This window comes from Salmo salar, chromosome 18, assembly GCF_965601325.2.
Source record: "Salmo salar chromosome 18, fSalSal1, whole genome shotgun sequence".
NCBI classification, from domain to species: domain Eukaryota; kingdom Metazoa; phylum Chordata; class Actinopteri; order Salmoniformes; family Salmonidae; genus Salmo; species Salmo salar.
In genome coordinates, this window is record NC_138308.1 from 36200837 (window position 1) to 36228458 (window position 27622).

At 45.1% G+C, this 27622-nt stretch overlaps 1 protein-coding gene across 1 annotated transcript in view; it reads right to left on the minus strand.

The window, feature by feature from the left end:
- LOC106595594 (UTP--glucose-1-phosphate uridylyltransferase) overlaps positions 1 to 27622 on the minus strand; it is a 59051-nt gene that overhangs the window by 6303 nt on the left and 25126 nt on the right. Inside the window, 7 exon segments of the mRNA XM_082964932.1 lie at positions 4548 to 4790; positions 12327 to 12525; positions 12937 to 13079; positions 13692 to 13802; positions 13804 to 13849; positions 16380 to 16513; positions 19705 to 19890. Of these exon segments, the coding sequence (XP_082821058.1) occupies positions 4548 to 4790; positions 12327 to 12525; positions 12937 to 13079; positions 13692 to 13802; positions 13804 to 13849; positions 16380 to 16513; positions 19705 to 19890 (1062 nt within the window).

Here is a 27622-nt window from a genome sequence, read left to right on the forward strand (position 1 = left end):
TACTCCACCAGCCAGCAGTACTGTATCATTTTAGTCAATAAGATTTTTGCAACGTAAGCTTAACTTCCTGAACATTCGAGACGTGTAGTCCACTTGTCACTCCAATCTCCTTTGCATTAGCGTAGCGTCTTCTGTAGCTTGTCTACTATGTGTCTGTCTATCCCTGTTCTCTCTCCTCTGCACAGGCCATACAAACGCTCCACACCGCGTGGCCGCTGCCACTCTAACCTGGTGGTCCCAGCGCGCACGACCCAAGTGGAGTTCCAGGTCTCCGGCAGCCTCTGGAACTGCCGGTCTGCAGCCAACAAGGCTGAGTTCATCTCAGCCTATGCTACCCTCCAGTCCCTAGACTTCCTGGCGCTGACGGAAACATGGATTACCACAGATAACACTGCTACTCCTACTGCTCTCTCCTCGTCTGACTACGTGTTCTCGCATACCCCTAGAGCATCGAGCCAGCGGGGTGGTGGCAATTGGAATCCTCATCTCTCCCAAGTGGACATTCTCTCTTTCTCCCCTGACCCATCTGTCTATCTCCTCATTTGAATTCCATGCTGTCACAGTTACCAGCCCTTTCAAGCTTAACATCCTTATCATTTATCGCCCTCCAGGTTCCCTTGGAGAGTTCATCAATGAGCTTGACGCCTTGATAAGTTCCTTTCCTGAGGATGGCTCACCTCTCACAGTTCTGGGTGACTTTAACCTCCCCACGTCTACCTTTGACTCATTCCTCTATGCCTCCTTCTTTCCACTCCTCTCCTCTTTCGACCTCACCCTCTCACCTTCCCCCCCTACTCACAAGGCAGGCAATACGCTTGACCTCATCTTTACTAGATGCTGTTCTTCCACTAATCTCATTGCAACTCCCCTCCAAGTCTCCGACCACTACCTTGTATCCTTTTCCCTCTCGCTCTCATCCAACACTTCTCACTCTGCCCCTACTCGGATGGTATTGCGCCGTCCCAACCTTCACTCTCTCTCTCCCGCTACTCTCTCCTCTTCCATCCTATCATCTCTTCCCTCTGCTCAAACCTTCTCCAACCTATCTCCTGATTCTGCCTCCTCAACCCTCCTCTCCTCCCTCTCTGCATCCTTTGATTTCCTCTGTCCCCTATCCTCCAGGCCGGCTCGGTCCTCCCCTCCTGCTCCGTGGCTCGACGACTCACTGCGAGCTCACAGAACAGGGCTCCGGGCAGCCGAGCGGAAATGGAGGAAAACTCGCCTCCCTGCGGACCTGGCATCCTTTCACTCTCTCCTCTCTACATTTTCCTCTTCTGTCTCTGCTGCTAAAGCCACTTTCTACCACTCTAAACTCCAAGCATCTGCCTCTAACCCTAGGAAGCTCTTTGCTACCTTCTCCTCCCTCCTGAATCCTCCTCCCCCTCCCCCCCCCCTCCTCCCTCTCTGCGGATGACTTCGTCAACCATTTTGAAAAGAAGGTTGACGACATCCGATCCTCGTTTGCTAAGTCAAACGACACTGCTGGTCCTGCTCACACTGCCCTACCCTGTGCTTTGACCTCTTTCTCCCCTCTCTCTCCAGATGAAATCTCGCGTCTTGTGACGGCCGGCCGCCCAACAACCTGCCCACTTGACCCTATCCCCTCCTCTCTTCTCCAGACCATTTCCGGAGACCTTCTCCCCTACCTCACCTCGCTCATCAACTCATCCTTGACCGCTGGCTACGTCCCTTCCGTTTTCAAGAGAGCGAGAGTTGCACCCCTTCTGAAAAAACCTACACTCGATCCCTCCGATGTCAACAACTACAGACCAGTATCCCTTCTTTCCTTTCTCTCCAAAACTCTTGAACGTGCCGTCCTCCGCCAGCTCTCTTGCTATCTCTCTCAGAATGACCTTCTTGATCCTAATCAGTCAGGTTTCAAGACTGGGCATTCAACTGAGACTGCTCTTCTCTGTGTCACGGAGGCTCTCCGCACTGCTAAAGCTAACTCTCTCTCCTCTGCTCTCATCCTTCTAGACCTATCTGCTGCCTTTGATACCGTGAACCATCAGATCCTCCTCTCCACCCTCTCCGAGCTGGGCATCTCCGGCGCCGCCCACGCTTGGATTGCGTCCTACCTGACAGGTCGCTCCTACCAGGTGGCGTGGCGAGAATCTGTCTCCGCACCACGTGCTCTCACCACTGGTGTCCCCCAGGGCTCTGTTCTTGGCCCACTCCTATTCTCGCTATACACCAAGTCACTTGGCTGTGTCATATCCTCACATGGTCTCTCATATCATTGCTATGCAGATGACACACAATTAATCTTCTCCTTTCCCCCTTCTGACAACCAGGTGGCGAATCGCATCTCTGCATGTCTGGCAGACATATCAGTGTGGATGACGGATCACCACCTCAAGCTGAACCTCGGCAAGACGGAGCTGCTCTTCCTCCCGGGGAAGGACTGCCCGTTCCATGATCTCGCCATCACGGTTGACAACTCCCTTGTGTCCTCCTCCCAGAGTGCTAAGAGCCTTGGCGTGACCCTGGACAACACCCTGTCGTTCTCCACCAACATCAAGGCGGTGACCCGATCCTGTAGGTTCATGCTCTACAACATTCGCAGAGTACGACCCTGCCTCACACAGGAAGCGGCGCAGGTCCTAATCCAGGCACTTGTCATCTCCCGTCTGGATTATTGCAACTCGCTGTTGGCTGGGCTCCCTGCCTGTGCCATTAAACCCCTACAATTCATCCAGAACGCCGCAGCCCGTCTGGTGTTCAACCTTCCCAAGTTCTCTCACGTCACCCCGCTCCTCCGCTCTCTCCACTGGCTTCCAGTCGAAGCTCGCATCCGCTACAAGACCATGGTGCTTGCCTACGGAGCTGTGAGGGGAACGGCACCTCCGTACCTTCAGGCTCTGATCAGGCCCTACACCCAAACAAGGGCACTCCGTTCATCCACCTCTGGCTTGCTCGCCTCCCTACCTCTGAGGAAGCACAGTTCCCGCTCAGCCCAGTCAAAACTGTTCGCTGCTCTGGCACCCCAATGGTGGAACAAGCTCCCTCACGACGCCAGGACAGCGGAGTCAATCACTACCTTCCGGAGACACCTGAAACCCCACCTCTTCAAGGAATACCTGGGATAGGATAAAGTAATCCTTCTAACCCCCCCCTTAAAATATTTAGATGCACTATTGTCAAGTGGTTGTTCGACTGGATATTATAAGGTGAATGCACCAATTTGTAAGTCGCTCTGGATAAGAGCGTCTGCTAAATGACTTAAATGTAAATGTAAATGTCTTGGGCTGGGATAAATAAAAAAAATAAAAAAATACAAATATAGGACAAAACACACATCACGACAACACAACACTACATAAAGAGAGACCTATGACAACAACATAGCAAAGCAGCAACATATGACAACACAGCATGGTAGCAACACAACATGACAACAACATGGTAGCAAAACAACATGGAAGCTTACATTGTACAACAGCTGTAGAAACGAACACTGTAAAAGTGTGAACAATTTCTGAGAATTATTTCCTGATAGTTGCTGGTAGAAAATAATCTACACAGGACCTTCTAATCAGCAGGTTTTGCATGGGTGGAGTTTTTGCTTGCCTGGTGACATCACTAGTCGGTATTTTAGTTAAATAGACCAATGAGAAAAAGAGTTCCAAACCTCTCTGCCAATAACTGTTGGTTTTCTGTTTTCAGAGATCACTCCCAGACAGTCCTAGCAAAATAGTTTTTGGCTAAAATGCTACTTTTGTTTCTTTTTGACCATTTTAATCTAAAACTATTACAGTAAGGTACTTCACTGTTACCCAAAAATTATATGATACTGAGATAAAAATGGTGACTTGGCCATAGAGTTCCACAGTATGAGTTATTATATCGAATCAGAGTAAATAGAGCCAAATATATATAAAAGTTACTTTGTCCGAGAGATGGTTATCAAAACATGATTATCAAAACATCACCCCAGGGTAAGCCTACACGAAACACAGCCATTATTTTAAGTGTTTGTAAAATCCCCTATGGGAAAAATGAATGGTGGAAAAAACGATTGGAACCATTTCCTTATTTGACTGCTAGGTTTTATGGGTTTTATGACACCTCCACTGTGGGGCTCTATTTAACATTAAACAAATATTTATTGGTTGCTCAAATGCAATGCGCTTGTCAACAAAGCACCTTTGATTAAATCTTGCCCTCAGCAGTGGAAATCCAGCCTTACCTTAGTAAAGGATCTGCCCAGCTTGACGTTGGGCGTGGTTAAGGTTAGTTAGTAGTTATAGTAGTAGTAGTAATGTTAGGGTTACGTTAGATACCTTAGTAAAGGATCTGCCCAGCTTGACGTGGGGCGTGGTTAAGGTTAGTTAGTAGTTATAGTAAGGTTAGGGTTACGTTAGATACCTTAGTAAAGGATCTGCCCAGCTTGACGTGGGACATGGTTAAGGTTAGTTAGTAGTTACAGTAAGGTTAGGGTTACGTTAGATACCTTAGTAAACGAGCTGCCCAGCTTGACGTGGGGCATGGTTAAGGTTAGTTAGTAGTTATAGTAGTAGTAGTAATGTTAGGGTTACGTTAGTTACCTTAGTAAACGAGCTGCCCAGCTTGACGTGGGGCGTGGTAGGGAACTCTCTCTTCTGGCTCATGGTGAGAGAGCCCGCCTCCAGGCTGTAGAGGTTGGACATGACCAATAGGAGGTCGGAGACGGTCTTGACGGGCAGGAAGCGGGATCGCGGCACGTTGATGCCCAGGGCGTTGTCGAAGCTCTTGATGGCCGCGCCCACGGCCGTCTCCAGCTGGATCACGTTCTGACCGCCGTCCAGTGTCTGGCAGGAGAAAAGGTATAGGTGGTTAGTGACACACACACACTAAAGGATGTAGGTAGTGGATTCACACACACACACACACACACACACACACACACACACACACACACCACACACACACACACACACACACACACACACACACACACACACACACACACACACACACACACACACACACAGAAGAATGTACTGTAGGCCTCAGGTAGTGGGTTCAGATGGAGAACCTCTGAGCTAGTCACAAGACAAGTTTTAAGCTGCTTCACTAGGATCTGAATGATCCACTTAATATCAAAGAGAGAGAGAAGCACAGTGTTCTGTTCACTACATCTACTAGATAACAACATCAGGTCAGTAGTTCTATAATATACAGTAGTGTTTTGTTCACTACATCTACTAGATAACAATATCAGGTCAGTAGTTCTATAATATACATTAGTGTTCTGTTCACTACATCTACTAGCTAACAACATCAGGTCAGTAGTTCTATAATATACAGTAGTGTTTTGTTCACTACATCTACTAGCTAACAACATCAGGTCAGTAGTTCTATAATATACAGTAGTGTTCTGTTCACTACATCTACTAGATAACAACATCAGGTCAGTAGTTCTATAATATACAGTAGTGTTTTGTTCACTACATCTACTAGCTAACAACATCAGGTCAGTAGTTCTATAATATACAGTAGTGTTCTGTTCACTACATCTACTAGATAACAATATCAGGTCAGTAGTTCTATAATATACAGTAGTGTTCTGTTCACTACATCTACTAGCTAACAACATCAGGTCAGTAGTTCTATAATATACAGTAGTGTTCTGTTCACTACATCTACTAGCTAACAACATCAGGTCAGTAGTTCTATAATATACAGTAGTGTTCTGTTCACTACATCTACTAGCTAACAACATCAGGGCAGTAATTCTAGAATATACAGTACAGTGCCTTCGGAAAGTATTCAGACCCCTTGACATTTTCCACATTTTGTTACGTTACAGCCTTATTCTAAAATTGATTATTTTCTACACACAATGCCCCATAATGACAAAGCGAAAACAGGTTTTTAGACATTTTTGCAAATGTATTAATAATAAAAAACAGAAATACCTTATTTACATATGTATTCAGACCCTTTGCTATGAGACTCAAATATATATATAATTTTTTTTTTCTTCTCCCAGATCTGGGGAAGGTAACCAAAACATTTCTGCAGCATTGAAGGTCCCCAAGAACATCATTCTTAAATGGAAGAAGTTCGGAACCACCAAGACTCTTCCTAGAGCTGTCCTCCAGGCCAAACTGAGCAATCAGGGGAGAAGGGCCTTGGTCAAGGAGGTGACCAAGAACAGGATGGTCACTCTGACAGAGCTCTAGAGTTCCTCTGTGGAGAGGGTAGAACCTTTCAGAAGGACAACCATTTCTGCAGCACTTCACCAATCAGGCCTTTATGGTAGAGTGGCCAGACAGATTTTCCACTTCTCAGTAAAGGGCACATGAAAGCCCACTTGGAGTTTGCCAAAAGGCACCTAAAGACTCTCAGACCATGAGAAACAAATTTCTCTAGTCTGATCAAACCAAGATTGAACTCTTTGGCCTGAATGCAAAGCGTCACGTCTGGAGGAAACCTGGCACCATCCCTACGGTGAAGCATGGTGGTGGCAGCATCATGCTGTGGGGATGTTTTTCAGCAGCAGGGACTGGGAGACTAGTCAGGATCAAGGAAAAGATGAACGGAGCAAAGTACAGAGAGATCCTTGATCCTGCTCCAGAGTACCCATGACCTCAGACTGTGGCGAAGGTTCACCTTCTAACAGGACAATGACCCTAAGCACACAGCCAAGACAACACAGAAGTGGCTTGAATGTCCTCGACTGGCTCAGCCAGAGCCCGGACTTGAACCCGATTGAACATCTCTGGAGAGACCTGAAAATAGCTGTACAGCAACGCTCCCCATCCAACCTGACAGAGCTTGAGAGGATTTGCAGAGAAGAATGGGAGAAACTCCCCAAATACAGGTGTGCCAAGCTTGTAGCGTCATACCCAAGAAGACCCGTGGCTGTAATCACTGCTTCAACAAAGTACTGAGTAAAGGGTCTGAATACTTATGTAAATGTCATATTTCAATTTCTAAAACCCTGTGTTTGCTTTGTCATTATGGAGTACAGTGTGTAGATTGATGATTAAATTTTTTTTTTTTAAATACATTTTAGAATAAAGCTGTAACGAAACAAAATATGTAAAAAGTCAAGGGGTCTGAAAACTTTCCCAAGGCATTGTTTATCCAATAGAAGTAGCAGTCTGAGGATCTAAAGACGGGACGTGTTATTCATCTACGGTTGCGCCTCAAACTCTCCATTCTACCAAAGTGTGCACTTGTTCACTTCCCTTCATGGATTTAGAAGGGAATAACTGGTATAAGGAAATGGTGGAATGTCCCTGTAGACATCTACAACAATCCAATGCTTTTCAATATGTGGATAGTGAACGGGTGAACACTTCAGGAAGGAGAGATTATTGGGACACACCCCCAATCTGAAAATATGGCGGGGATAAATCTACACTAGCCTAGGATCTATCCACGTAAGGAAGGTTACCACTGGTTACCTTGGTATTAGTCGACCTCTAGGAGACAGACTGGAGTTGCAGTGTTTACCTTGGTGTTAGTAAACCTCTAGGAGACAGACTGGAGTTGTAGTGGTTACCTTGGTATTAGTCGACCTCTACAGGACAGACTGGAGTTGCAGTGTTACCATTGGTGTTAGTAAACCTCTAGGAGACAGACTGGAGTTGCAGTGTTTACCTTGGTGTTAGTAAACCTCTAGGAGACAGACTGGAGTTGTAGTGGTTACCTTGGTGTTAGTAAACCTCTAGGAGACAGACTGGAGTTGCAGTGTTTACCTTGGTGTTAGTAAACCTCTAGGAGACAGACTGGAGTTGTAGTGTTTACCTTGGTGTTAGTCGACCTCTACAGGACAGACTGGAGTTGCAGTGTTTACCTTGGTGTTAGTAAACCTCTAGGAGACAGACTGGAGTTGCAGTGTTTACCTTGGTGTTAGTAAACCTCTAGGAGACAGACTGGAGTTGCAGTGTTTACCTTGGTGTTAGTAAACCTCTAGGAGACAGATGAGTTGTAGTGGTTACCTTGGTGTTAGTAAACCTCTAGGAGACAGACTGGAGTTGTAGTGGTTACCTTGGTGTTAGTAAACCTCTAGGAGACAGACTGGAGTTGTAGTGTTTACCTTGGTGTTAGTAAACCTCTAGGAGACAGACTGGAGTTGTAGTGTTTACCTTGGTGTTAGTAAACCTCTAGGAGACAGACTGGAGTTGTAGTGTTTACCTTGGTGTTAGTAAACCTCTAGGAGACAGACTGGAGTTGTAGTGTTTACCTTGGTGTTAGTAAACCTCTAGGAGACAGACTGGAGTTGTAGTGTTTACCTTGGTGTTAGTAAACCTCTAGGAGACGGACTGGAGTTGCAGTGTTTAGCTTGGTGTTAGTAAACCTCTAGGAGACGGACTGGAGTTGCAGTGTTTACCTTGGTGTTAGTAAACCTCTAGGAGACAGACTGGAGTTGTAGTGTTTACCTTGGTGTTAGTAAACCTCTAGGAGACAGACTGGAGTTGTAGTGTTTACCTTGGTGTTAGTAAACCTCTAGGAGACAGACTGGAGTTGTAGTGTTTACCTTGGTGTTAGTAAACCTCTAGGAGACAGACTGGAGTTGTAGTGTTTACCTTGGTGTTAGTAAACCTCTAGGAGACAGACTGGAGTTGTAGTGTTTACCTTGGTGTTAGTAAACCTCTAGGAGACAGACTGGAGTTGTAGTGTTTACCTTGGTGTTAGTAAACCTCTAGGAGACGGACTGTTAGGAGACAAATCAACAACGTTCTGCTTTCCCACCACTCTGTAATGTCTCAGGGCAGCTCCACTCTGTAATGTCTCAGGGCAGTGCCACTCTGTAATGTCTCAGGGCAGCGCCACTCTGTAATGTCTCAGGGCAGCGCCACTCTGTAATGTCTCAGGGCAGCGCCACTCTGTAATGTCTCAGGGCAGCTCCACTCTGTAATGTCTCAGGGCAGCGCCACTCTGTAATGTCTCAGGGCAGCGCCACTCTGTAATGTCTCAGGGCAGCGCCACTCTGTAATGTCTCAGGGCAGCGCCACTCTGTAATGTCTCAGGGCAGCGCCACTCTGTAATGTCTCAGGGCAATGCCACTCTGTAATGTCTCAGGGCAGCGCCACTCTGTAATGTCTCAGGGCAGCGCCACTCTGTATCATCGGATGGGGCCACAGTGTCTTCTGATCCCTCCTGTCTCAGCCTCCAGTATTTATGCTGCAGTAGTTTATGTGTCGGGGGGCTAGGGTCAGTCTGTTACATCTGGAGTATTTCTCTTGTCTTATCCGGTGTCCTGTGTGTATTTAAATATGCTCTCTCTAATTCTCTCTTTCTCTCTTTCTGTCTTTCTCTCGGAGGACCTGAGCCCTAGGACCATGCCTCAGGACTACCTGGTATGATGACTCCTTGCTGTCCCCAGTCCACCTGGCCGTGCTGCTGCTCCAGTTTCAACTGTTCTGCCTGCGGCTATGGAACCCTGACCTGTTCACCGGACGTGCTTGTTGCACCCTCGACAACTACTATGATTATTATTATTTGACCATGCTGGTCATATATGAACATTTTAACATTTTGACCATGTTCTGTTATAATATCCACCCTGCACAGCCAGAAGAGGACTGGCCACCCCTCATAGCCTGGTTCCTCTCTAGGTTTCTTCCTAGGTTTTTGGCCTTTCTAGGGAGTTTTTCCTAGGGAGTTTTTCCTAGCCACCGTGCTTCTTTCACATGCTTTGCTTGCTGTTTGGGGTTTTAGGCTGGGTTTCTGTACAGCACTTTGAGAATATCAGCTGATGTACGAAGGGCTATATAAAAATAAATTTGATTTGATTTGATTTGTAATGTCTCAGGGCAGCGCCACTCTAATGTCTCAGGGCAGCGCCACTCTGTAATGTCTCAGGGCAGCGCCACTCTGTAATGTCTCAGGGCAGTGAAATGAGAGACAAATATACACGGTACATGAATGTGTCTATGCACACACTGTGAGAACAAAATTGCAAGACTATGTTATAATAATTTTATTGCATTAAATGGTTGTTTTATTCAACAGAATAGAGGATTCTATATATTGTGTGTGTGTTCTACTGAGGATGGGCCTCTGGGAGATTTACATGTATTTTGGGTGATAAAACCTAAAGAGCATTCCAGAGCATGAGTTAATGTTTCTGTTCTATACCGTACCAGGGAGAGATGGTTCCAGTTTGGAGTAGGAGGACCAGACTCTGGTCTCTACACAAACGGTTGACACAGCTGTCTGCTATGTATTATAGATATCTTTCATACAGATGTTAACCTTGTGACCATTCTATATATCTGTTGTTTGTTGTGTAGGTTGAAACGGGTGTATCTTAGCTATAAAATACCTTGACTTTTGTCACGTGGCTCTCAACGAATCATTTGATGGTGATTCGTCGACCAGCCATCATTATCGTAGAGCACTCAATCGATTCACTTTATATGTGTGTGTTGTATTGACCTGCTCCCTTATTAATAAGTGATTAAAGATTTAGTTTAAGTATAACTCTGACTTGTGTGATAAGTTTGTCTCTCCTCATTTGATAGTAAAGAAATTAACCACCACACACACACACACACACACACATAACCTCTCAGTTAAATGAGAAGTGTAATCTTAGATAATACAGCCATGCACACATGCAGACTCACGCACCCATCCACACAAACACTCTTTATCTGCAGTAAGGAGGTTTTAGAATGTGGGCTTTAGTGAGACTGCAGGGCATCATGTATTGAGAAGGGTTGTCCTCTGGGCTTTAGTGAGACTGCAGGGCATCATGTATTGAGAAGGGTTGTCCTCTGGGCTTTAGTGAGACTGCAGGGCATCATGTATTGAGAAGGGTTGTCCTCTGGGCTTTAGTGAGACTGCAGGGCATCATGTATTGAGAAGGGTTGTCCTCTGGGCTTTAGTGAGACTGCAGGGCATCATGTATTGAGAAGGGTTGTCCTCTGGGCTTTAGTGAGACTGCAGGGCATCATGTATTGAGAAGGGTTGTCCTCTGGAACGGCGTGGTGGTGTCCCTCTATAGGCAGCACTTTTCTATACATACAGGGAGCTCCAAAAGTATTGGGACAGTGACAAATGTTTTGTTGTTTTGGCTCTGTAGTCCAGCACTTTGGATTTTAAATGATACAATGACTATGATGTTAAAGTGCAGACTGTCAGCTTTAATTTGAGGGTATTTGATGAATAATGATGAGTGAGAAAGTTTACGGACGCACAAATATCATACCCCCAAGACATGCTAACATCTCGCCCTTACATTAACAGGGGAGGTTAGCATACCCCCAAGACATGCTAACATCACAGCCTTTACAATAACAGAGGAGGTTAGCATACCCCCAAGACATGCTAACATCGCAGCCTTTACAATAACAGGGGAGGTTAACATACCCCTAAGACATGCTAACATCTCAGCCTTACAATAACAGGGGAGGTTAGCATACCCCTAAGACATGCTAACATCTCAGCCTTACAATAACAGGGGAGGTTAACATACCCCTAAGACATGCTAACATTTCGCCCTTACAATAACAGGGGAGGTTAACATACCCCCAAGACATGCTAACATCTCACCCTTTCAATAACAGGGGAGGTTAGCATACCCCTAAGACATGCTAACATCTCAGCCTTTCAATAACAGGGGAGGTTAGCATACCCCTAAGACATGCTAACATCTCACCCTTACAATAACAGGGGAGGTTAGTATTTTTGGGAGGGTATGATATTTGTGCATGTGTAACTTTCTCACTCATCATTATTCAGGACCATCTGTAATCATGGTAGTATCCACATTAATGTAGAAGTGTTTAGAAACATATTATATTCTTATTTACAATAGAAGTGACTCCAAAATGACACAATACATTATTTACCATTCATTTCTATTGGGCACAAAGCTTGATGTAGTCATTTCGTGTTATGAATATGGGACCAAATACTGAACTTTTTCCTCCTTTACGGGATGAGCGGTGTGGGAACAGAGCGGGTGTTTTGAGTGTAACTGAAGAGGAATTGTGCACCACGTCTCTGCCTCCTCATTGACAAGTTTACAGTTGATTTATTCAATATTGTCAGCTGTTGAAATGAGACTATTATCCATTTAGAGGATCCAACCTATGGATAAGGAGCTCAGACAATTATATTAGGCATTCTGAGACATAGAATATATACATTCAACTGGTCTGACCTGAGCTGGACTGCCTTGACCGAAACAGCATCAACCTGTACCAAGCTAAATGTTTTGTGTGTGTGTGTGTGTGTGTGTGTGTGTGTGTGTGTGTGTGTGTGTGTGTTGTGTGTGTGTGTGTGTGTGTGTGTGTGTGTGTGTGTGTGTGTGTGTGTGTGTGTGTGTGTGTGTGTGTGTGTGTGTGTGTGTGTGTGTGTATGCCGGTCTGGCCTCTCACCTTGGGGTTAACGATGATCTCCATGTCCATGGCGTTCTGCTCCTGCAGCCTCTTGATGGCGCCCAGAGAGATCCACAGGTTGTTGGTGTTGAAGATCTTAAACTTGGTGACTGATTTGAACTCATCTACATGGGCCTTGGGGACCTGGGCTATCTCTAGCAGACGCAGCTTGTTATCATACTGAATAAGAGTACCCGCCCTGGAGAGACAGAGAGAGACACAGACAGAGAGACACAGACAGAGAGACACAGACAGAGAGACACAGACAGAGAGACACAGACAGAGAGAGACGAGAGAGAGAGACAGAGAGAGAGACAGAGAGAGACAGAGGTTTTTTGGGGTCCTGATGGGGTAGTACAGTTTAAACTAAAGCTCATTATTTATACGTTATATTCTTTAAAAATAAATGGCTATATATCATTAATTTAAAAGTAAAAAAAAAGATATACCAATTCCACATGAATGAATTAACAACAATTAAATGAATTAACAACAATTGAATCAACTGTTTATAAAGTCTGAATAAAATGATAAAGTGTTAATAGTGAGGGGAATAAAGCACTAACAGAGACCACAACATGGCCGCCGTCTTCCTCCTCCTGCCACCCACCTTTGACGTCAGCGCGGGGTCTTGTCTGTGACCTCCATGATGAACTCACAGCGTTTCCCGTTGGGCTGGCTCACCAGGTGATGCAGGATGTTCAGGTCCACCGTAGCACCCAGGTTATCAATGTTAGACACAAAGATGTACTCCTGAAGAGGGGGGGGGGGGGGTATTTTGGTATTTTATTAGGATCCCCATACCTGAGAGTCTTCCTGGGGAGCAACTCAATATTAGGAAAGTGTTCCTAAGGTTTGGTATACTCAGTGTATATTTCACAGGAGGCTGCTGAGGGGAGGACGGCTCATAATAATGGCTGGAACGGAGCTAACGGAATGGCATCAAACACAAGGAAACCATGTGAGACGCATGTGTGATACCGTTCCACTGATTCCGCTCCAGCCATTACCGCAAGCCCGTCCTCCCCAATTAAGGTGCCACCAACCTCCTGTGGTATATTGGTGCCTTGGAACTCAGTTGTTTGACTTTGCTCCCCTGTGGTTTTACACAAGACAAACACAATATCAATAGCAGCGAAGGCTGAATTATTGAATATAATTTACAAATTGTATAAATAAAATAAGTATTTTCCTTAAAAAGAGGTCAGTGTTGCAGATATGGTGGTTACCTTGCCTCTGTGCGTGCGTGCGTACCTTGCCTCTGTGCGTGCGTGCGTACCTTGCCTCTGTGCGTGTGTGCGTGCGTGCGTGTGTGCGTACCTTGCCTCTGTGCGTGCGTGCGTGCGTGCGTGCGTGCGTGCGTACCTTGCCCTCTGTGATGAGCTGATCCAGCAGACCAGAGTTGTAGAAGCTGGCGTAGATGTCCCCGTGGCCAGGAGGATACCACACGTCAGCATTCTCACCCGTCATACCAATGGTCTGTGGCCACAGGCAGGAGGGACTCTTTATTAACACGGGGGTACCTGGGACAGAGGACAGGAGGGACTCTTTATTAACACGGGGGTACCTGGGACAGAGGACAGGAGGGACTCTTTATTAACACGGGGGTACGAGAGAGAGAGAGAGAGAGAGAGAGAGAGAGAGAGAGAGAGAGAGAGAGAGAGAGAGAGAGAGAGAGAGAGAGAGAGAGAGAGAGAGAGAGAATTCATTTAGTTATATAACCCAATTGTAGGCTACTTATAGGTTTCATGGTTTACATTTAAATCCTGTTAGGAATGGGTCAATGACGGGAAGACCAACTGAACAGATCAAGGAGCCGTCATCACTTAATGTTTACATTAAAAGAGGATAAAGTTGTCATCTGACCAGGCTTTTTGACACTCCAGCTTGTTTTCATATGTATCTGAGTTATTGGCGTTGAAGCAGGCAGAAATCCGTCTGATATGACGTAGCACTGTGATAAAGTTGCTCTGACTACACAGGAAGTTAACAGGAAAACGACTTTTAGATCACAAAAACGTCTATCAGACATATCAGATTGCAATACTGGCCGATGTCATAACTCTGGAGAAGGTCTTCTCTCAAATAAGACATTGATTATATTTTTGCGATATTCCTACCTCGAGAAATGTGGAATTTAACGGAGGGTCTATCTAGCACATTTTTCCTATTTGTCTGCCTCTTTAGTCCAGGGTGCATTGCATGGTGCTGTTGCCTGAGATATTATAGAAAGGAGATGAATAATGAAAAATATAACGCCCCACCCAGCAGACTGGGACAAATCGCCTTCACGTTGTCATGCTGCGTCTGAGCTAATTGTAACACAATCCCTTCAAAGTCAGTGTATATATCGAGAAACTTGTACTTCTGGTTGACGAAATTGGTGCTAATGTTAGGTTTTTGAGCTAGCGCCCAATAGAATCCCATTCACTCCTTAAGGAGAGCGCTCCTTGTCCAGGAATTGCCCAGAATGCACCGTGGAGCCCAATGACGTAGCATGGCAGAAATGCCTTCTGGTACATGTGAACTTTCATGTGCATTAATAACAAACTTGTATTCCATCTGTAAATATGAATACAATTGTTAAATTACGAGACTAGTTGGTTTAGCCACGTAAAAAGACAGGAACCTAACTGGTAGCATTGATTGGCTGACATAATGAATGGGCTGGACATGCCGGGAGATGAGTTGGGATTGGTCTGCCATGTAGCATACTTCTGTCTATAACGTGAGCTGCTCAATACTGTATATGTTGATAGTCCTTTCTACTGTAGCGTTTTTGAAAGATATAATGTTAGCCATGGAGAACTACAAAAGTTTAGCTACTTTTCTCTTTAATGCCCTGAATTTAGCAGACGCTATCGACAGATCAGTTTTTGCACACGCCACGGTCTGTGTGAACCGGAGAGACTTGACACAACGCTGACAAACAAGACGTAGCTACAAACAAAACTGAGTTAAATGGTTCCGGTCTGCCGTGAAGCGTTCATTCGTGTATACCGTTAAGAGTTTAGCTACAATTTCAGATATTCTAAGTTTCTAATTTTGTCAGAAAGTCGTTTTCATTGCAAGTTAAAGCGTACTGTTTGCTAGCTAGCGAACGTTAGCTTGCTGGCTCGCTATCTAACGTTATGTGTATAATCTGTGCAGTAATATTATTTGAATCAGAAACTATTTGCAATGCTAGTTATAGACTAATGTTAGCTAGCTAACATTGAACCTAGTTGGTTAGCTTTAGCTACCTGCAGATTCATACTACAGCTATGACAATGTTTGTATTGGTAGTAGTATGATATACCATTTTCTAGCCCAGTCTCTACTTTTATCCATTTCCATTTCCATTTACGTCATTTAGCAGACGCTCTTATCCAGAGCAACTTACAAATTGGTGCATTCACCTTATGATATCCAGTGGAACAATCACTTTACAATAGTACATCTATATCTTTTTTTGGGGGGGGGGGTTAGAAGGATTACTATATCCTATCCCAGGTATTCCTTAAAGAGGTGGGGTTTCAGGTGTCTCCGGAATGTAGACACCTGAAACCTACATTTCTACATTTCAAATGTTGCTACATAGAACCAAATACAGGTGGTGGGTCATAATTGATAGTGCAGTTTGTTAAGGCAATTTTACAGCTAACTATCTACTTTACATGCTGATATTGTCTTTGGTATTATTGTGTGTAGCTACGTTTCCTTGCTAGCTAGTCAGCCAGCCCATAGAGAGAGCGTTGCATTGTGGATTTTGTAGTTGACTTGAACTGCAACAGATTTCCACAATGATTTTCCATGTTGCTACCAACCTTATTATAACGGCAAAATTAAGTATTTAAATACTCACAAGTTTAGCTACTTTTCTCACACATACTCACATATTAGTGTTATTTAACACTGTAAATGAAAGGAATGAGTGGTTTTGGTTGGATTTTTCCTTTAAGTCTTTAGAGTCCATTCATTACCGCTACAGACAGGATGTCCAGTTTAATGTCCAGTATGTCTCATATATTCTGAACCAGCAAGATATGAGACATACTGTGGTGCGTGTGTTACCTGCTCTGGTTGAAGGTGTGTATCTTGACACGGTGGTGTGTGTATTTCTGAAGGATCTTCTTGGTGTCTTCATCCGTGTTGAAGGAGTTCATCAGGACCAGAGGAACGTCTGTGTTGTACTTCTTGTTCAAGTGCTGAGGGAAAAAGATACTGGATTGAGAACAGGTGAAAGGAGTGCTTGGTGGCCATATTGGATGGAGGACAGGTGAAAGGAGTGCTTGGCGGCCATATTGGATTGAGAACAGGTGATAGGAGTGCTTGGCGGCCATATTGGATTGAGAACAGGTGATAGGAGTGCTTGGCGGCCATATTGGATTGAGGACAGGTGAAAGGAGAGCTTGGCGGGCATACTGGTTTGAGGACAGGTGAAAGGAGTGATTGGCGGGCATACTGGTTTGAGGACAGGTGAAAGGAGTGATTGGCGGGCATACTGGTTTGAGGACAGGTGAAAGGAGTGATTGGCGGGCATACTGGTTTGAGGACAGGTGAAAGGAGTGATTGGCGGGCATACTGGTTTGAGGACAGGTGAAAGGAGTGATTGGCGGGCATACTGGTTTGAGGACAGGTGAAAGGAGTGCTTGGTGGGCATACTGGCCACAGCAAACCAAGTGACAGGCTGGGTGGAGCTAATGCAATGGCAGTGTTGGAGAGCATCACATCCGAGGTGCATTGTGACTGACTGATTGACAAATCATAATGAGGAGTTATTTATGATGCAAGGTGATTTGTAGGTCAGTTAGTCGGCAGTCGGGCTGCCCAGTCGGCTGCAATGCTGAACAAACCCGAAGACTCTAGAGTCCAGACTTTAATGAGGGAGGGGTTGTTACGGTAAACCGTTACCAAACTGTGTGGGTGTGTGATGGAGTTTATGAAGCAACCAGGCTGGTTGAGGTTTGTCTTGGCTTTATGAGGTCATTAAGGGTGGGACTGTCCTAGGAGAGGTGGGGTCGTGTGAAGTTCAGCTCCACTACCAACCAATGTAACTACCAGGATATGACACAAACAACGTAACTATCAGGAAATCACACAGTCTGACTGGCACAACAAGTCAGCGTCACAGGATCTATTCCACTGTAGGATGTTGGTTTAGATTTAGTGCAATCATTTTAAGTTTCGTTTTATGAATTTTGGGAAGTTATGAACTCCCATTTCCCAGGACAGAGCAGAAAGGTCAGCAGACTAGAGGAGGGATAAAGAGGTTCTGTGGATTAAGAAAACAGCCCTTCTCTCCCTCACCCTCTCTCCAAATTACAAGCACATGCTCCTCCCCCCCCCCCATGGGTTTTATTGGCATGGGAAACATGTGTTAACATTGCCAAAGCAAGTGAAGTAGATAATATACAAAGTGAAATAAACAATCAAAATGAACAGTAAACATTACACACGCAGAAGTTCCAAAAGAATAAAGACATTATAAATGTGGTATTATGTATCTCTCTCTCAAGTTGATGAAACAGCATGATCATTATATTTTGGTTGAGTATATTAGAAGATCAGCTGAGGGTCTATGTAAAGCTCTCTAAGGTCTCCAGGCAGTCTGGCTGAAAGGAGAGCTGTTATTCTATGGGCAGGTCTGTGGGTTTGGCCAGGCAGAGGGGGGACAGAGAGGGCAGTATGCTGGATCTGAGAGGTGTGTGTGTGTCAGAGCAAGAGAGAGGCCGTATTTGTTTGCAGACTTGTGTGTGGTTGTCTGTATATGTGGGTGTGTGTGTGTGTGGTGTGTGTGTGTGTGTGTGTGTGTGTGTGTGTGTGTGTGTGTGTGTGTGTGTGTGTGTGTGTGTCTGTGTGTTGTGTAACGGCTGCATGCAAAGGGAAAGGAAAAGATAACAACTGAAAGCATTCAACTGAAATATGTCTTCCACATTTAACCCAACCCCTCTGAACCAGAGAGGTGAGGGGGGCTGCCATAATCAACATCCACGTCATGAACACTCTTCCCCCCTCCACACACTGTGTCCTGTGTCTGTCTGACATCCCAGTGGTTCTGGGACAGTCATTCTACCCTCCAGATATAGGCATATTACCTCCACTGTGAATCAGGCCATTTAGGGAGAAAATGTTCACCAACTCCCACCTCCACCCTGTCCCCTGAGTAAAGCTTCTCAGTCATCTCTCTCTCGCTGTGTGTCTATGTGTATGTGTGTGTGTCTGTGTGTGTGTGTCTGTGTGTGTGTGTGTGTGTGTGTGTGTGTGTGTGTGTGTGTGTGTGTGTGTGTGTGTGTGTGTGTGTGTGTGTGTGTCCAGTCGTCTCTCCCTCATTAAAGTCATAATCTGGAGTCCTTGCTTCAGTCCAGCCCAGTCAAGTCCAGTCCAGCCTACCGACAGCCCAGTCCAGCCCAGTCTAGTTCAGCCTAGTCCAGTCCAGCCCACCGACAGCCCAGCCCAGTCCAGCCCACCGACAGCCCAGTCCAGTCCAGCCCACCGACAGCCCAGTCCAGCCCACCGACAGCCCAGTCCAGCCCAGCCCACCGACAGCCCAGTCCAGCCCAGTCCAGCCCAGCGACAGCCCAGCGACAGCCCAGCTCAGTCCAGCCCAGCCCAGTCCAGCCCAGCAACAGCCCAGCCCAGTCCAGCCCACCGACAGTCCAGCCCAGCAACAGCCCAGCCCAGCCCAGTCCAGCCCACCGACAGCCCAGCCCAGTCCAGTCCAGCCCAGTCCAGCCCAGCCCAGCCCAGCCACTTGGTTTGGTACGTTTTCAGAGATGGGACTGAGGGTAATGAAATGTAACCACTATACAATTCTTATGATGTCTTATGTTATGCGTACAACATTCTTGTGGCACATATCTGTTATAACAAGTCATTATGAGTAAGTTATAATGATATAATGACAGTTATCACAACTCTTAAGTCATATATTTTTTTTTTTAACCTTTATTTAACTAGGCAAGTCAGTTAAGAACAAATTCTTATTTACAACGACGGCCTACACCGGCCAAACCCAGATAACGCTGGGTCAATTGTGAACCGACCTATGGGACTCCCAATCACGGCCGGTTGTGATACAGCCTGGAATTGAACCAGGGTCATTAGGAACACCTCAAGCACTGAGATGCAGTGCCTCAGACCGCTGAGGTGCAGTGCCTCAGACCGCTGAGATGCAGTGCCTCAGACCGCTGCGCCACTCAGGAGCCAGATATGCCCATGACATGTCTATGGCTGCTTATGACATGTCTATGGCTGCTTATGACATGTCTATGGCTGCTTATGACATGTCTATGACTGCTTATGACATGTCTATGGCATGTCTATGACTGCTTATGACATGTCTATGGCATGTCTATGACTGCTTATGACATTCTAACAACATATTGAGGACAGGTACCTCTATCTGCTGCACGGTGAGGTCCAGGAAAGTGTTCTCGTTGCGGACGCTGATGAGGCTCTTGGGGCCTTTACAGCCCATGCTGGTCCCCAGGCCTCCATTCAACTTGACTACCACCAGCTTGTTGAGACTGTCTGCCAGGCTGTCCGGCAGGGGCCGCGCTGCTATCTTATCATAGGGCTGGATCTGTGGAGAGAGAGAGGAGAGACATTTAATATGTTCCCTTGGGTAATGTATGTGGTAACACTTCTGATGTGGGTTGTGGGGGATCTTATCTTGACATTTAATCTATGGAGACTCAGGGACTGAAAAAGGACTGAAAAAGGACTAGGGAAGAAATGAAACCACAGAACTTTTTTTTGGTTCATTTCTGAAGACAAAGGAAAGGGTGTAATCTTTGACAGGACTATAACACACCCAGAACCCTGCATTCAGCTTGAATCAATAAGGTCTGGCATTTTAAACAGATAGCTGGAGGCTCACAACTATACACAATGAGAAGGAGCACCCAGGACCGTCAAATCTTAAACAGATGTCCTGTGTGTGTGTGTGTGTGTGTGTGTGTGTGTGTGTGTGTGTGTGTGTGTGTGTGTGTGTGTGTGTGTGTGTGTGTGTGTGTGTGTGTGTGTGTGTGTGTGTGTGTGTGTGTGTGTTTACATGAGTGCATGTGTGATTGACCCTAAGTAACTGAAGGGTCATAGGGTCATGGCTCATCCTGTGTGGTGATGACTCATGTCCTGCTCACTGCTTTGAGACACCAGAGCCTGGATCTGAGGCCCGACACACTGGATACAGCCCGACACACACTGGATACAGCCCGACACACACTGGATACAGCCCGACACACACTGGATACAGCCCGACACACTGGATACAGCCCGACACACACTGGATACAGCCTTACACACTGGATACAGCCCGACACACACTTGATACAGCCCGACACACTGGATACAGCCCGACACACACTGGATACAGCCCGACACACTGGATACAGCCCGACACACTGGATACAGCCCGACACACTGGATACAGCCCGACACACACTGGATACAGCCCGACACACACTGGATACAGCCCGACACACACTGGATACAGCCCGACACACACTGGATACAGCCCAACACACACTGGATACAGCCCGACACACACTGGATACAGCCCGACACACTGGATACAGCCCGACACACTGGATACAGCCCGACACACTGGATACAGCCCGACACACTGGATACAGCCCGACACACACTGGATACAGCCCGACACACACTGGATACAGCCCGACACACACTGGATACAGCCCGACACACACTGGATACAGCCCGACACACACTGGATACAGCCCAACACACACTGGATACAGCCCAACACACTGGATACAGCCCAACACACTGGATACAGCCTAACACACTGGATACAGCCTGAAAACACTTATTATGGAGATACTGTATATGGTTGGCTGGAGCTGCTCTAACCTAATCTCTGGTGGGCAGAAATGGTACTGTAGATCAGTCTTTATACTGTGGCCACCAAAAGCTAAAGAGCAGCAAATCCTACCGGACGAATCACGAGTCCACAGGTAGATAGCATCTTTCTAATTTCAGAAGGGGAGGTGACATTCAGCCCATAGACTGGCCCTTAACTTGCAAAGACAGAGGGGGAGCTCCTCGTTCTAGCATCCCTTCACTCACTGAGGATAGCTTAACCAAAACAACAACAAAACAATCACCTGTTCCCCTAAAGATCCTCTACGTGTAACAGAGAATGTGTGTGTGTAAGAGAGAGAATGTGTGTGTGTATGTGTAAGAGAGAGAATGTGTGTGTGTGTGTGTGTAAGAGAGAGAATGTGTGTGTGTGTGTGTGTGTGTAAGAGAGAGAATGTGTGTGTGTGTGTGTGTGTGTAAGAGAGAGAATCTGTGTGTGTATGTGTAAGAGAGAGAATGTGTGTGTGTGTGTAAGAGAGAGAATGTGTGCGTGTGTGTAAGAGAGAGAATGTGTGTGTGTGTGTGTAAGAGAGAGAATGTGTGTGTGTGTGTAAGAGAGAGAATGTGTGTGTGTGTGTGTAAGAGAGAGAATGTGTGTGTGTGTGTGTGTGTGTAAGAGAGAGAATGTGTGTGTGTGTGTGTAAGAGAGAGAATGTGTGTGTGTGTGTGTGTAAGAGAGAGAATGTGTGTGTGTGTGTAAGAGAGAGAATGTGTGTGTGTGTGTGTAAGAGAGAGAATGTGTGTGTGTGTGTGTGTAAGAGAGAGAATGTGTGTGTGTGTGTAAGAGAGAGAATGTGTGTGTGTGTGTAAGAGAGAGAATGTGTGTGTGTGTGTGTGTGTGTAAGAGAGAGAATATGTGTGTGTGTGTGTGTGTGTGTAAGAGAGAGAATGTGTGCGAAGCACCGCTGCAGCGCGTAATATGAACACTGCAGCAAAAGCGAATTCCTTCCTCCACTACTCTTTGGTCTGCGTGCGGCTACAATACGTTGAGTTTCCCGGGGAAGCTATGAAGCGCCGGGGAAGCTATGAAGCGCCGGGGAAGCTGTGAAACCAGCTGTAGACTAGTGTGTGATTGTGTTCATGAGTCTGTTATTAAATGTCTATGTTTACTGCTTTTCATTCAATTCAATATTCATTCATATGGGCAGAATATTGTACATGTAGCTTACAGATTTAATTGTGGCCTAAAATAACTGTGATCATACGGGCAGAATATTGTAACCTAGGCCCACAGTGCCGTGAAAGGTATTTTCCCCCTTTCTGATTTTCTATATTTTTGCATAGTTTTGATACTGAATGTAATCAGATCTTCAACCAAAACCTAATATTAGATAAAGGGAACCTGAGTTTACAAATATTTAAAAGTTATGCAACCCACAATTCCCCAGTGTGAGAATGTAATTGCCCCTTTACACTCAATAACCGGTTTGCCACCTTTAGCTGCAATGACTGCAAACAAATGCTCCCTGTAGTTGTTGATCAGTCTCTCACATCGCTGTGGAGGAATTTTGGCCCACTCTTGCATGCAGAACTGGTTTAACTCTGCAACATTTGTGGGTTTTCAAGCATTAACTGCTTGTTTCAAGTCCTGCCACAACATCTCAATTGGGATAAGGTCTGGACATTGACTAGGCCATTCCAAAACTTCAAATTTGATGTTTTTTAGCCATTTTCATGTAGACTTGATTGTGTGTATTGGATCATTGTCTTGCTGCAAGACCCAGCTGGACTTCAGCTTCAACTCACAGACGGATGGCCTGACATTCTCCTGTAGAATTCTCTGATACAGAGCAGAATTCATGGTTCCTTCTATTAAGGCATGTCCTCCAGGTCCTGAGGCAGCAAAGCATTCCAAAACCATCACCATCCTTGACCGTTGGTATGAGGTTCTTACTATGGAATGCAGTGTTTGGTTTTCACCAGACATAATGGGACCCATCTCATCCAGCCTGTTGACTCAAATTTGGCAGGAAGCACCTGGATGATCATCAAGACTCTTAGAAGAATGTTCTATGGACAGACGAGTCAAAAGTATAACTGTGTCGCTGAGTTGAACCAGTTCTGCATGCAAGAGTGGGCCAAAATTCCTCCACAGCGATGTGAAAGACTGATCCAACAACTACAGGAAGCATTTGGTTGCAGTCATCGGTGCTAATGGTGGCACAACCACTTATTGAGTGTAAGGGAGCAGGTTTCCTTTATATAATATTAGGTTTTGGTTGAAGTGCTGATAACATTCAGTATAAAAAATATGCAAAAATGAAGAAAATCAGAAAGGGGGCAAATACTTTTTCACGGCACTGTATATAAATGTGTTCATATGGGCCGAATATTGTATATAAAGGCTAAATAAAGCCTATACTATACCTAGGCTGGTGTCTTTATAGTTTCCACAATGTATTTTCATTTTAAAGAATGTATTTTTGTTTGATCTAGTTTTTACACAATCCATTAACACCAATCATTCAATATAAAACATTTATCAATAAAAATAAGTAGGCCTAAAACATTTATTTCAAATAAACATTTTAAACCATCCATTAACACCAAACATTTGATATAAAACAATTATTTATCAACAAAAAAGGTTTGCAAAATACAAACATTTATGGGCCAAAAATAAGTAGGCCTAAAACATTTATTTAAAATAACAATAACAAAAAAAACAAGCCACAAATAAATCCTCATATTTCTTACTAAGATTAATGTTCTGAAACATGTTCTTGACTTTAAAATAAACAATACTGAAACTTTCAGATGACGTTTGTGTGTGAATTAAACATGTTCCATTGCTTCCATGAGCTTTTTCTTTCACTGCCCTGAGTTTAAGACAAGGGTTTAACTATCTTGGAATTAACAAACATTTCCAATAACTTTATTTTCAAGAATCTAATTTCTTCTTAACTTTTTGCTTAAGGTGAAACATAAGAAATATCGCAATAACATTTCCAATAACCTTTTTGAGGAATAGCAACTTTGCTTAAGTTTATAGTTAAGGAAAAAATGGCAGTTAAGAAGACATAGATTTTTAAGATGGTTTCGTGAATCTGGGACCTGGTCTCTTAGGGAATTAGAATGTGCTTAGTGTTCTGGGCCCAGACGAACATGTTAATCTGGGACCTGGTCTCTTAGGGAATTAGAATGTGCTTAGTGTTCTGGGCCCAGATGAACATGTTAATCTGGGACCTGGTCTCTTAGGGAATTAGAATGTGCTTAGTGTTCTGGGCCCAGATGGATTTTGGAGTATTCACAACTGCAACGTCAAAATGTAGGCAACACTCTTCAGGTAAGACTCCAGCCATTGAGTGGTGTATTTCTCAACCAGTGACTTCAGATCCTTCTGTTGTTTGTGGTAGTGGGGTCTTTGCCATGGCGGTTCAAAAGCTAAAAAGCTGAAAATGTGAACCATGTGAACCGTGTGCTGGAATCTACCCCTAAGAATCTACCCATAATCTGTTACAGGAGGACACATCACTACCTCTAGATGGTTCTCCCTAAATGTGGACTGAAGACTAGTGTGTGTGTGTCATCACAAACGAGTCACACTATGACATGTTACAGAGTGTGCCAAGTGTCCAGCCCTGACCCCTCTCCCCCCTTCCTCTCCCCAAAACAAAAACTGTCCCATTTGAGTTAGTTAAATCAAACCATGTGAGTCAATGACAACACACACAGACATATGGTGACCAGACAATTCCACATAGAGAGAGGGAGACATAAGAGATAGCTAGAGAGAGGGAGACATAAGAGATAGATGGAGAGATAGAGAGATAGAGAGATACACACCGAGTACACCAAACATTACAAACAGCCTCAGTTCATCAGGTCATGGACTCTACAAGGTGTTGAAAGCGTTCCACAGGGATGCTGGCCCATGTTGACGCAAATGCTTCCCACAGTTGTGTCAAGTTGGCTGGATATCCTTTGGGTGGTGGACCATTCTTGATACACATGGGACTCTGTTGACTGTGAAACTCCAGCAGTGTTGCAGTTCTTGACACAAACCGTTGTGCCTGGCACCTACTACCATACCCCATTCGAAGGCACTTACATGTTTTGTCTTGCCCATTCACCCCCGAGGCACACACACAGTCGTGGCCAAAAGTTTTGAGAATGACACAACTATTCATTTTCACAAAGTCTGCTGCCTCAGTTTGTATGATGGCAATTTGCATATACTCCAGAATGTTATGAAGAGTGATCAGATGAATTGGAATTAATTGCAAAGTCCCTCTTTGCCATGCAAATTAACTGAATCCCTAAAAACATGTCCACTGCATTTCAGCCCTGCCACAAAAGGACCAGCTGACATCATGTCAGTGATTCTCTCGTTAACACAGGTGTGAGTGTTGACGAGGACAAGGCTGGAGATCACTCTGTCATGCTGATTGAGTTCGAATAACAGACTGGAAGCTTCAAAAGGAGGGTGGTGCTTGGAATCATTGTTCTTCCTCAGCCAACCATGGTTACCTGCAAGGAAACACGTGCCGTCATCATTGCTTTGCACAAAAAGGGCTTTACAGGCAAGGATATTTCTGCCAGTAAGATTGCACCTAAATCAACCATTTATCAGATCATCAAGAACTTCAAGGAGAGAGGTTCAATTGTTGTGAAGAAGGCTTCAGGGCACCCAAGAAAGTCCAGCAAGCGCCAGGACCGTCTCCTAAAGTTGATTCAGCTGCGGGATCGGGGCACCACCAGTACAGAGCTTGCTCAGGAATGGCAGCAGGCAGGTGTGAGTGCATCTGCACGCACAGTGAGGTGAAGACTTTTGGAGGATGGCCTGGTGTCAAGAAGGGCAGCAAAGAAGCCACTTCTCTCCAGGAAAAACATCAGGGACAGACTGATTTTCTGCAAAAGGTACAGGGATTGGACTGCTGAGGACTGGGGTAAAGTCATTTTCTCTGATGAATCTCCTTTCCGATTGTTTGGGGCATCCGGAAAAAGCTTGTCCGGAGAAGACAAGGTGAGCGCTACCATCAGTCCTGTGTCATGCCAACAGCAAAGCATCCTGAGACCATTCATGTGTGGGGTTGCTTCTCAGCCAAGGGAGTGGGCTCACTCACAATTTTGCCAAAGAACACAGCCATGAATAAAGAATGGTTCCAACACATCCTCCGAGAGCAACTTCTCCCAACCATCCAGGAACAGTTTGGTGACGAACAATGCCTTTTCCAGCATGATGGAGCACCTTGCCATAAGGCAAAATTGATAGCTAAGTGGCTCGGGGAACAAAACATTGATATTTTGGGTCCATGGCCAGGAAACTCCCCAGACCTTAATCCCATTGAGAATTTGTGGTCAATCCTCAAGAGGCGGGTGGACAAACAAAAACCCACAAATTCTGACAAACTCCAAGCATTGGTTATGCAAGAATGGGCTGCCATCAGTCAGGATGTGGCCCAGAAGTTAATTGACAGCATGCCAGGGCGGATTGCAGAGGTCTTGAAAAAGAAGGGTCAACAGTGCAAATATTGACTCTTTGCATCAACTTAATGTAATTGTCAATAAAAGCCTTTGACACTTATGAAATGCTTGTAATTATACTTCAGTATTCCATAGTAACATCTGACAAAAATATCTAAAGACACTGAAGCAGCAAACTTTGTGAAAATGTATATTTGTGTCATTCTCAAAACTTTTGGCCACGACTGTACACAATCCTTCTCTCAATTGACTCAAGGCTTAAAAATCCTTCTTTAACCTGTCTCCACCCCTTCTTCTACACTGATTGAAGTGAATTTAACAAGTGACATAAATAAGGGATCATAGCTTCCACCTGGATTCATCTGGTCAGTCTGTCATGGAAAGAGCAGGTGTCCTTATGTTATACACAGTGAGTGAGTGAGTGAGTGAGTGAGTGAGTGAGTGAGTGAGTGAGTGAGTGAGTGAGTGAGTGAGTGAGTGAGTGAGTGAGTGAGTGAGTGAGTGAGTGAGTGAGTGAGTGAGTGAGTGAGTGAGTGAGTGAGTGAGTGAGTGAGTGAGAGAGAAAGAGGATAGTGCTGCAGTTACAGCAGGACAGTTTGTCATATCTCTAGCCAGCTATAATCTCAAGTTAAGCTTGCTTTCTTTGAAAATAAACTCCTTGAATACTTCCACTTCAATAAAGTCTGTTTGTAGTAGTTGTTATCACTGTGATGATCTAAGTCAGGGTTTAGTTATCACTGTGATGATCCAAGTCGGGGTTTAGTTATCACTGTGATGATCCAAGTCGGGGTTTAGTTATCACTGTGATGATCCAAGTCGGGGTTTAGTTATCACTGTGATAATCTAAGTCAGGGTTTAGTTATCACTGTGATGATCTAAGTCAGGGTTTACTTATCACTGTGATGATCTAAATCGGGGTTTAGTTATCACTGTGATGATCCAAGTCGGGGTTTAGTTATCACTGTGATGATCCAAGTCGGGGTTTAGTTATCACTGTGATAATCTAA